The sequence below is a fragment of the Monopterus albus genome, unplaced genomic scaffold (assembly GCF_001952655.1).
Source record: "Monopterus albus unplaced genomic scaffold, M_albus_1.0 scaffold28.1, whole genome shotgun sequence".
NCBI classification, from domain to species: domain Eukaryota; kingdom Metazoa; phylum Chordata; class Actinopteri; order Synbranchiformes; family Synbranchidae; genus Monopterus; species Monopterus albus.
In genome coordinates this window covers 2,964,167-2,976,352 of record NW_018127908.1, presented here as the reverse complement: position 1 = coordinate 2,976,352, position 12,186 = coordinate 2,964,167, and the positions used below count along the sequence as shown (strand labels likewise).

Here is a 12,186-nt window from a genome sequence, read left to right as displayed (position 1 = left end):
TAGTTTATAACACACAGAGATAACCCTAAAGCTGTCACTATGACATCTTCAAGGTTATTTGTAGGACTCAGCTAAGGTCTTCCATAGCCATAGATGACGTTATGCACTTTATGTGTAAAATCTGTTTTTCATTAGGGGAAAATGATAATGATTTTTTTTTTTTTCAATTATCAGTTGCATGTTAGTTTCATAACAGCTCATGAGTGTGAAAGTGTTAATGTGTCGCAAGGTGTTTTTTTATTATATGGTGGCAAAATAAACTTAAAAAGAACAAAAATCTGTATGGCTAATGTTAAATTGTCATGTCTCCTGTATCAAAGTCTCTCACTACTAATTAAGACAGTACTATGTGAACAGCTGCCCAGGTATATTTCAATATTTTTAATATCATTCCAAAATTTAAAAAATGCCCATTGTTTCCAGTTCCAAACAAATATTCAGAAAATGTCATCACTGAAAATAAAACTAAGAGCACTTAACATTTGTTATTTGTCATATCTGTTAAATATACAGTATCTACATTAAACCAATTGCTTCACACATCTCCAACAACTGCTCGCTCCTACCCACCAGGGTGAAGTGGGTGGAGGAAGTGTTGATATATTATTAATTTGTTGTCGTACATAAATTATCGTACATTAACTCAAATCAATAAAGATTTGAGTGTTGGGGGGGGGTCACAGCTACTGACAGAACTGTAGCACTCAAAGATGTTGCCCAACATCAGGAAAGTCTGCCTTTATTGATGAAATGTTGACACAAGCCAATTGGAAAGTCATTAGTTGTGTTGAATCTATGAAATGGCCTGATATAAATGCATTAAAATAGCATGGTTGCTTTTTTAATTTGAATTAGAAAAAAAGGGGGTTTCCAGCTGGGTTCTTCGCCTCTATGCTGAATTAGAGGCAGACAACAGCAAACACATCTTCTGTCTGGCGTCATTTCACCTTCTCGAAGTTAGAGTGGAAGCCCTAATCGTTAGCTCCATCAACAATATGTACACAGTGCTGATCTTTGTCATTGTATCAAAAACAACACACCGTGTGTGCTGCTCTCTCCTTTTGGGATTGTAGGAAATGAACTGCTGCTACTCTCTCAGCCAGCTCATCTTTTCTTTCATAACCATTTTGTGAAAGCTTCCTTTCCCTGTATTTGTCTGCCCCTCTTTGTCTCCCTCTCTTTGTCTGTGTGCAGCGAAGTGTTTGTTAATTAGCATCGCTGCAAGCACATGAGTAGGCAATATTATACCTTATGTAAAGTGCCTGGTAATATAACTACAGCACACTTTTGAGGGTGCTGCTCACAATTTCTGATGTTAACGAAAACATGAAATGCATTACCCAAAATGTCATCTTAAAAATATAGTTTCTTGTGTGTCCTTTCTAATGGAGGCTGTGAAATGGTTTTAAACTCTACCTGTCTTTAATTTGCCGTACAATGATCAACACCCAGATTGCCCACAGTGTTTCGGTCACATGACAGTGGTAATCCTGTTTGGGTCTGAATTGGCTCCGACGTCCTCACAGTGCAGCTTAGTATAGGAAAAATACAGACTAGGATACTCTGTAAGTGCCAAGGCTTCTTGTAGTGTCAGCCATGCCTCACTATAGCACCATCTGTTATTGCACCATTATGACCTGAGTTTCCTTATCTATCGTCTATTACAATGGAAAGGTTTTTTTTTATAGTCAAATGGAAATGAGACCCAAGAAGAGAGCATTTAAGTGTCATGACAGAGACTTTTGAATAGATGCTGTACAAGTGAATACATTAAAATCCAAACCACAGGACACCAAATTTAAATCTATAGGTAAAATGGCCTTGATTTTTCAGACTCACTCACTTGCTTTTGATGTTCATTCTAGGAATTCAGTTTGAACTGGAGTGTATGAAGAGTGAACAGGGGGGAAAAAGTACAGTATGTATGTGAATATGATAGAGTGAGGAAACTCTAGAAAGCAGAGCTCACAAAGAAGCACTGGATTTTCAGTGTTCAATCACAAAAAAACAACTTACTGTTTATGTTAGCACTGAGCCTATTCCACTGACCACAGGTTTACATATTTTAGTTTAAGAAAAACAAATAAATATGCTTATACTTTTTGATCCCCTCGGAGAAAATTGAAATATTGCTGCAGCATAAGAAACAAACCAGAGAGGTGGGTAAGAACATAATACAAATGGATACAAAAATTACACTGTATAAAAATAGCAATATATCAAATGAAGAAAGGTGTACACTGTTCAGTAAGATACACAAGACCACTGACCAATAGTGCATAATTTTTCCTAAAATATTTTTGCATAATAGATACACTAAACATACAATATATCAAATGAAGAAAGGTGTACAGTGCATAATTCTTCCTAAAATATATTTGCATAATAGATACACTAAACATGTGAAAATGTACATAAATGATAATAAAACAAGCAACTATAATATGATAGTGTACATTTATAATGATCATATCAAGTAATTTTATTATTTCAATTTTGAATTCAGTATTTAAGACAGTGTTTTAGCAGAAAATATCTTATGTAAGGTAAAGCTTTAGAGAGCTGCTCACCAGTCTACCCCATATTTTTCTCTGTATCCTACCATCCATGTCACTGAAAATGCAGAAAGCATGACCACAAAATGTAAACCTACATGAGGCAAATAGCTGCTGCTAACAAGCCACTAGCTTATCGCACTTCGCTTGCATGTTAAAAATAGAACATCCGTCTTGTTTTGAAGCCACCGATGTGCATAATTATGAGTCTTTGTGCTCTTCACATGCATGGGCAGTGATCCCATTACCTCCATGGAAACAATAAAAGGCTTATGAGAAGGCGTCCACGGTAGCCTGGTCTTCTTGGTAAAATGAATGTCTGTTGCTCAAATCCTCTAATAATGGTTTATATTTTTAAGCCACCTTTTCATGCCACTGCTTATTGTCCTTAAAGACTGAGAGAGTGACTCACCTTATTCCCTAAATTGAGACTGATCTGTTGATTTAACGTTCAGCTTTGGGAACCATTTCAGTTCTGGTAAAAATTTAAAGTCTCTGGTGTAAGGCCAGAATTTGAATGGGATAATGAACATCCAATTTAAATGGCAAGATTGTATGTTTCATTATGTCTTATTTTGATGCTATAAATACACTGATGGATGTGAATCAGTGCAATGGATAAACTATTATTTAATGCTTGAATTTTTAACTTAAATGCCAGTGGTCTCATACCTTATTTGTTTGACTTTGATTAAAGTAGAGAGATGCTCATTTTTGCACACTATTACAATGTTTAAACAATGTTCTTACCACTATTTTTTGCACTCTGTGAGGTAATATGCTTCTATAATACAGTTTGTATTTGATCAGATTTAGAAGTAGATATGGATTTTGTAACTGACTGGCTCATATTGCTTCATCCTTCTTAGGGGCAGACATGAAATTAATATTTTCCTTTTCACTCTGACTCTTTGATTGACAGGAGAACCACTGTCGTAGGATAAAGATCCTAGGGGACTGTTACTACTGTGTGTCTGGACTGACCCAACCCAAGACTGACCACGCACACTGCTGTGTCGAGATGGGCCTGGACATGATTGACACCATTACGTGAGTGATCACAACTGTTGAATGTTTGACTTTAGTAGTATTACTTATGTAATTTTCAACTTTAAAATTATGCTTCTGAACAATTGCATTGTATTCCAAATTGACACTGAAGAGGCTGAATGAAACTATAGTCTTTATTTGATTTGAAGCCCAGTGTTTAACTGAGCCCATGATGAAAGATTTCCTTCAAGTACGGGAAGCTGCAGCCTGATTAGCCATGTGTGCTGTGAGTGAATTTTTACACTGCACATTTGAGAGAGCAGAACTACAGTTGGTTGAAAGAAAATGCTTTCATGTGGGAAAAAAAACTGAAAGTACTTGTTTTCCTTGCATATAGTTTTGGAGTGGGAAAAAGGAGAGACTGAGATGCAACAGATGATGAAATCAGATGCCTTCATAACTTCACTGGAAGTCTGTTAATTAGACTTTTTCCTCAGCCCTGATTAAATTTAAAAATATAAACTTTGCATTCTTTTCGGTTATTCAGTATCTTTTGGTGTTTTTGAGCAAAGTTTTTCTGTTCACTTCTTGACAGATTGCTCATGGTTAGTGGTTATTGGTTGATTTGCTGAATGAATGAGGAGAATACTTTTATTATTGTGTTTAAATTTCAGCTCACAAGACATAACATTCTCTTTTCCAGGTTTCTGATTTATTTATTTTTACCGCTCTGGTAGAGGGTGGCTTTGTGACCTTACTCCAGCCTTTCATATGTTTACCCCTGCAGATCAGTGGCAGAGGCCACAGAAGTCAACCTAAACATGCGTGTGGGCTTGCATACAGGTCGGGTGCTGTGTGGAGTGCTGGGTCTCAGGAAATGGCAATATGATGTTTGGTCCAATGATGTGACCCTGGCCAATGTGATGGAGGCTGGAGGACTACCTGGGTCAGTACTGGACATTTTATATTTTAATACCAGCCTCAACAGCTATGGACAACATCAGGGGTTCTTCTTTATGTCAGAATTCTAAATTCTTTATTTGGATGCACACTAGCTTTCACAAATTCATTGCCTGGGGTCCACATCAAATAATAATAATATCAGTCATTTAAAATCACACAGAATCCATGAAGCATTCAAATTATGGGATATAATAGAATTTCTGCCAATCTTATTTTACAGCAAGGTATGGATTTTATTCAGTTATTTATATTAACCTGCTTTGATGCTAATGGTTATTTAATGACTAATTGTAATCTTATAAAAGGTAAATAACTGTACTTACCCCCCATCATAAAATTAAGTCTTTTCCTGTCTACAGAAAATTAAATAGTCATGCCAGCTCTTTGAGGTAAATTCATATTTACACCATGTTAAAAGAAGTAAAGAGTAATTAGTATTTACATATTTTCATGTTTGTAGAATCTCTACCGGAGCAAGATTTCAAACCTTATTTTAACAGTCTGCTGTAACTCCTCTACAGAAGACCTGCTCAGAACAGTTTGTGCCAGATGCACCTACAGTAACTGCTGCAGCTGCACTGGCTACACTACTTGTGTTGTGTGTTATGCCTGTCCACAGGAAAGTCCACATCACCAGATCTACACTGGAATGCTTAAATGGAGACTATGAGGTAGAGCCCGGAAATGGTCATGAAAGGAACGCCTTCCTCCAAAAACATGAAATAGAAACTTTCTTTATAGTGCCATCTCACCGAAGGAAGGTATCTTAATGTTATTCTGTTCACATGGATACAATCATTAAGATGACAGCAATGGTTTTAAATCAGGTGTATTTTAAGATGCGACTTCATATTAGTCCTCAGCTGAACCTTTTAATACCTAGATAATGGTACACACCAGTAAAACTTCTTCAGATTGTATGCTAATCCATGTATATGGTCCTACTGTATGTAGTAGGTCAGTAGGTTAGGTTGAAAAAGCATTCTTATCTTCACAGGTCTTTACCTCTGTGGCATCATTTACAGCTTAACCATAGAGAAATCACCTCATATCTCCACAGTCTGACAAACTTACAGAGATATGTGTGTGTGTCAGTGCATACACAGAAACATGCACATCTCCAACAGGCGTGACACTTGTCTGTGTATCCAACAGGCCTCCTCTTCCTCTTGCTCTCCTTTCCTTCTGCCTCTCCTCTCATCATTATTTCTTATAGCACTGTTTCTTAGGCAGATACCTATGTGAACCTGTCACATCCGAGTTGCATGTACTTTTATTCAATGTGTGGGAGACTACACTAAGCCTCTTAATTTAAGCTAATGGTTAGACTTCATCAAAGACGTGGCTCAGAGAAAGATGTGCTCTGACCCGCTGTGCTGGATAGGCTGTGACTCATTCTGTGTCTTTAATTAAAACCTGCTTAGGGACACACTTGCAACTTAGTGTATCCAACAAAGCGTATATTTCAGACCACAAATGAGAGACAGACACTTCCTCAAAGCCTTTAACATATGATGTTCTGAAGTTTTCTAAAATAGCAGTATGAAGAAGAAACGAGGGCATTAGAGTACGAAAACTGTTAAAATCACCTAAGGAATTAACTGACCATATTTTAACCACTGCCTGCACATCCATAGTATTTAATGCCTCTGTATGAGTTATAGACCCTTACATAATATACATTCCAGTGTGGGGTATCATGACTTAATCCTTGTTCCCATTTCTTATCTGGTGACAGATATTCCCAGGATTGATTCTTTCAGATATAAAGCCCGCCAAAAAGATGAAGTTCAAAACCGTGTGCTACTTACTAGTGCAGCTTATGCACTGCAGGAAGATGTTCAAGGCTGAGATTCCCTTCTCCAATGTCATGAACTGCGAGGACGGTGATAAGGTATGATCTCTCAGTGTCTGTGCTGATGTTTCTCTTTGTTTGTGCTGTGAATTATATAAAGTGAGACTAAAAGATATACAGTCTGAATGTCCAGAGTTTTCTATAATAACAAAAATACAGAGTATCGCAAAAGCTTGTTTGAATTACCTGGATTTCTAAATGTTTCCAAATATGGATTTTCCTCTTTATTTAAAACACAACACCTATTTTATCTTTAGTCAGGGCATTGTATAAGTATGTGAGTTATTGTACAGTACTGTAACAGTGCACAATACAAATTTGTATGAGCTTACGACATCACACCTCAGTTCCACACATCACTGTTGCAACATTTCAGGAGCAACAGTGTGTTTCTCTCCAGTTCAGTGGCTTTCTTAATGTGCGCTCATGGACAAACAGTAGATATCTATCTTTCTGTAATTTTTGCTGTACAGCCAAAAAGTGTTTTTTCCATTTTATGTGTTGTGTAAGAGTTATATAAGATTTTTGTTTATCTTTGTGTTATAAATTAGCTGAATTTGTACAACCACAGTTTAGGTGGAAACACATCCAGGTAATTCAAAAGGCTTCACAAACCTGCTCTGGCAACTGTACATGACTTAGTCAGTAAATAAATATAGTGCTTTCACAGAATGTATGAGGGGTTCATAGTGCACGATCCTACTGTATCAGTTATAATAACCTTGGCATATAACTCCTGCCAACCAGCAGCATACCATTTCCCCCGCGTATAACATACTGTCAGTGACGCTGGCAATCTGGCTAAATGTCAGAAAGCTTATTTGACCTTGTGTACCTGAAATGAAGTCCTGTGGCATGGCAGCTGTACAGTTCTTGCTGTTTTACTCCAGATTTGCAGGTGTGTATACATGTGTATGTGTGTCAGTGTAACTCACAACTTGTCCCCACAAGGTGAATTGTTCATATTAAGTGTGTAGCTGTTATGGTCATGGTCAGGACAAACATCTGGGGAATTAGTTAATGTCAAAACAATGTCCACACAACTACAGTAATACAAATATTTGTGTTTCTGTAGCACACCCAATTTGAATAGAAGCACACCAAGAGGGTGTTACATACATGTCAAGAGTTATTTCGCTGTAATTTTAAACACTTAAGTATCATCTTCCTGCTTTCATAGTGTCATCCTCCGTAGCCATGATGACTTTCCCTCATGCCTCGTGATTTTGTCTCCCCTTGTGTCTACATTACCATTAATAACAACATCCTCACAGCATAGACAGAAGGCACATTAGTATGAAATTGACAAATGGAAAAAGATGGTGACAGGTTAAGTCATATCATTGAATGGTAATTTTACATTTTACATTCAGACCACACACTCTTCAACTGTGTGTAATGACATATTCATTCAAAGCATGACTAGAGAACAATGAGGGACAAAGGATGAATGAATAATATTATTGGTAATAGCATTCATGGCTGTATGATGTTTCCTGTGCTACACTGAGAACAGTAAGGCCCCCATGTTGCTGCCTTGTAAATAGAACAAAATGAGAGTGTGAGGGAGGCATGGAGAAATAAGGGATTAAAATAGAGAGAGAGAGAAAGAAGATTGGAGATGGACAGGAGAAGAAGCAGAAAGAGGAAAGAAAGTAAGGAAGAAAAAATGAAGAAAGGAAGGGAAGAAGGACGTACAAATCACTGAAACAGGGAAGGAAGTATTAGGGAAGGTGGATGAATAGACTGAAGCAAGGAAGGACAGAAAGGAGAAAGAAAAAGAAGAAATCAAGGAAGTCAGCAAGCTGTGCACATTCATGTCATATCATGAGCTCGTGAACATATTGGTCATCTTTGCTCACCCTTTGTCCCACTACTGCAGCAATAAGCTACACAATGCATCCAGTGTCACTTACATATACACATACTGTACACACACAAACATCCAACCTGCTGTGTTAACTCTGGCTTTGCTCCAATGCCCAGTGTTCTGCGAAGGTGCTCACTTTGACAGAGATACTTAGACACAGCGGGTGCATTCAGTAATGAAGTTAAATGTGAAGACAAAGTCCTAATTTGAAAGTATAATCAGCTGCCTGTGTTTGTTGTTGACTCTATTTTACCCTTGTTCCTAATAATATACACCAGTAGTGTGGAGAATACAGGGGACTGCACTGCAGCCTATTTATCACACTAATGTTTTTCAAGTTTTATATTTTTTCTATGATGACTTATAATAATAATAACACATTTTATTTATACACTGCTTTCAAAGACACTATAAAGATAGCAATCAATAAAAATGTAGCTGCACACATACAGACACACAAAGAACAATTAAAAATAGGCTAGTGAAAAGGCATAAATACAATAAAAGAAAAAATATAAAAGACACTCTCTCATATAAAAGCTTTAGTAACAGAGCTAGACATTAGTTAAAAGCAGCTTTAAAAGGTGGATTTTCAGTGCTCTTTTTAAAGCTGTGGAGGGTGGCACAGCATTTAATTTCCACCGAGAGAGCGTTCCACAGGGTGGGGGCAGCGATGAAGAAGGCTCTGTCACCCCAGTTTTTGTGTTTAGTCCTCTGGGGGATAGAAAGAAGATCTGATTCTGCTGAACAAAGATTTCTTTTTTATTCCACCAGCGGAGAGCCATGCGGACAGCTCCGCAGAAACTGAGGAATCGTTCCAATGCTAACCAGGCTAATGTGATCCAGAGCAGCCCCAGAACCCGGGTCAACCGCTACATCGGCCGGCTGATCGAGGCCCGTCAGACCGAGTCCGACACGGCCGACCTCAACTTCCTCACACTCATGTATAAGTGCTCAGAGCGCGAGCAGAGGGTGAGGGACTGTTGCGAACAAACATTGTACATGTACAGTGGAATGTTTTGAGTTAAGTCTCTGAATGAATGCTGTCATGTCATGATATGTTACTCACTCTTATCTGGTCTCTGGCATCACAGTACCACCAGGTGCCTGATGAGTACTTCACCAGTGCTGTGGTCCTCTCTCTGATCCTAGCTGCCTTGTTTGGCCTTGTGTATCTTCTCATCATACCACAGTATGTACATATTGGTGTCATGTCTTCTCTCTGTTGCTTTGTCTCTCTCTTCTCTTTGTCTTGTTCAGTTACTCAGGTTTTGTCTTTCTAACTAAACCTGCCTTCTTCTTCTCTCCTTATTTTTCTCACACAGGGGCACAGTGGTGCTAGTCCTTCTTGTCTTCTCTATTTGCTTCCTTGTAGCTTGTATTATGTACCTGCATATAACTAGAGTACAGGTAAATACAGATGCTTTTTCATCCCCATCTTACTTGAGTAATGTTTTTTCTCTCATCCACTGTTTATTTCCTATACTATTCATAGATCCGTCTTCTCTAATATGACTCTTAACAGATCTGGAAAGTTTGACTTTTAGCCATTTTATGTTTCTCTGATATGATTTTTTTGACCAAAACAGAATATGTCACTGTATTTTATATAGCCTTGTAGTAACAAATTAAAATTCACTGGCTTCAAGATTTTTTTTCTAAACCCCTATGTTTTATTTAAACTCAGTTGTCCAGCCATTTAGGTTCAGCCTTTGTCCAGGTTCTTGTTTGACCATGTGTCTGACAGTTTCTTTAATGTTGTAGCTTTTATAGGTTCAGGTTCTCCCTCTCTTCCTCTGTTCTTTACTGAACTTACCTTCCTCTTGCTACCCCTATGTCTGACTGCATATTGTTTGATTTCAAGCCTTTAACACCATCCTGTCACAGCTATTAACACTTTGTCCCATTGTAATCCATTTTTAAAAATATCATTTAATATTATTCGTGTTCTAAAATGTCCTTGGCTTTGTCTTGTAGTGTTTTCCAGGGTGCCTGACCATTCAGATTCGCACCGCTCTCTGTATTCTCATAGTGTTTTTAATCTACGCAGTGGCCCAGGCCTGTGTGGTAAGTGGAAACAGCTGCAGCAAAAAATGTCACCCAACAAAAATGAGCCGCCTTACTAGCCAACATATAATGTCATTTTGTTTAGAACCGTGATTGTAGCTACCCTTTGGTTTAATAAGGGTAGATCTGGATGCCAGACTATACAGGTGAACTGCTTTACTGTTATGTTTTTCTTTATGATATTATATCAGTCCTCTAGAGAATAATACAGTAAATGAGACAACCAAAAAAGTTAAAAATAAATCATCAAATGAGTAGACACAGGTACATTAGTCATATTAATATTTGTCATTTATAGTAATGAACCATAGTCCATCTCCTAATGTAGTGCTGGACATTAAAGCAGACTCTGTTTATCTGCTTATATGATGTGATGCACAATGTTGTTCAACTGGCAAAAAAGGGAAAAGTGCAGACAGGGCAGACTGTGGAACTAGGCTACTATTCCCTACTTTCATATCTTCCCATTTGTCTCTGACAGGTGGGCTGTATGCCCTGGTTGTGGGGTAGTGCCAACACCAACAGCTCCATCATCATCATTGATGAGGACAGTGGTGCCAACTACACTGTGGCAGAGCTGCCATGTGATGGTGCCCGCTACGCCTTTCTGTCCTGCGTGGTGGGCACTCTCACCCTGGCACTTTTCCTGCGGGTCTCCTGGTTGCCAAAGATGGCATTAATGCTGATTCTGGGGGTGCTGTATATCACTGTGTTGGAGCTTAGTGGCTTTCACAAGACTGCAGGGTAAGGGTCACAGCATAATGTGACGGCAAACACCAGATGCACACAGTCATGGAAAACACCTCAAAACTTAATGTCATGAATTCACAAGAGAACAACACATGCATACTATCAGAACTCAAAGTGAGAGCTCCCTGAACCAGTTATGAATGTTGGTCATTCAAGTATCAGAACTGGGTTTTGCGTTTGTTTGGTGCACAGAAGGAAGAGCTAACCGGGAGTTTAGAAGATCATTTACAGAACATTTGCTGAGATGTGTGTGTGTGGGAGTCTTTGCTTGTCTTCGGCCCACATGCTCTTTCATTTTCCACCCTTTGAAACAGCACATGTGCTCATTAGTTCCAAATCAGAAGCCTGAAAGGACAGTGTGGGCAGGATGATGGGATCATGTTAGCTGTTTCTACACAGTACCAAGGGGACTGGCCAATATTATTGCAGCTCAGGTCATAAATGTGCCCCTGAAAATGATTACGTTGAATTTGTTAGGGTGATTAGGATAAAGATATCTTTTTAGAAAGACATTTTCTTAAGATAAAATGCATCAGTAAATAATACGATATAGAATGGTCCACAATTTTAAGCACAATTCAACGCTTTAATGTTTTGTTTTCATGTTGGCCCTTAAAGCAATATTTGTTTTTATTTTAGTTTTTTAGTAACATTTTTACCTATGCTGTCAACACTGTGAGCAGTCTATTCAACCCTACTTGTGTGTTGCTTTGTTCCACAGTGGGGGGTTCTTCCACATTCGGGGCTATGAGCCCATCCTGTCTCTGTTGCTCTTTGTCAGTGCCCTGGCCCTCCACTCCAGGCAACTAGACCTCAAGCTACGCTTGGACTTCCTCTGGGCTGTGCAGGTCAGGAAAAGTGTCTCTATGCGCTGCAGTGGTTGATGGGCCTAAATCTCATTATCATAAAGTTTTAATAGAAGTGTACTGTAGAACTGCTGGTATTTCAGCTTTGATGTGTGTAAACTAGTTTACTGGGTTTTGTATAGGAGATTTGCATTTATAGGCTGGCTGGGTTTTACTTAGCATCATTTTGCATAATGGAATTGAAGTGTTAAAGCAAAAGCTGAACTTTAAGCTATTTACCCTTTTAACTAGCAGCATTTATGATTTATAAACTGTTCAAAATTTAACTAT

At 38.3% G+C, this 12,186-nt stretch overlaps 1 protein-coding gene across 2 annotated transcripts in view; it reads left to right on the top strand.

Annotated features, from left to right (window-relative positions):
- LOC109957656 (adenylate cyclase type 1-like) overlaps nt 1–12,186 on the top strand; it is a 29,686-nt gene that overhangs the window by 14,855 nt on the left and 2,645 nt on the right. For both annotated transcript variants that reach the window (XM_020595703.1, XM_020595706.1), the window contains exons 5-14: nt 3,478–3,605; nt 4,333–4,491; nt 5,128–5,269; nt 6,247–6,402; nt 9,008–9,205; nt 9,328–9,425; nt 9,559–9,643; nt 10,211–10,300; nt 10,782–11,044; nt 11,772–11,898. In XM_020595703.1, coding sequence (XP_020451359.1) covers nt 3,478–3,605; nt 4,333–4,491; nt 5,128–5,269; nt 6,247–6,402; nt 9,008–9,205; nt 9,328–9,425; nt 9,559–9,643; nt 10,211–10,300; nt 10,782–11,044; nt 11,772–11,898 — 1,446 coding nt within the window. The remainder of the gene's footprint in view (nt 1–3,477; nt 3,606–4,332; nt 4,492–5,127; nt 5,270–6,246; nt 6,403–9,007; nt 9,206–9,327; nt 9,426–9,558; nt 9,644–10,210; nt 10,301–10,781; nt 11,045–11,771; nt 11,899–12,186) is intronic.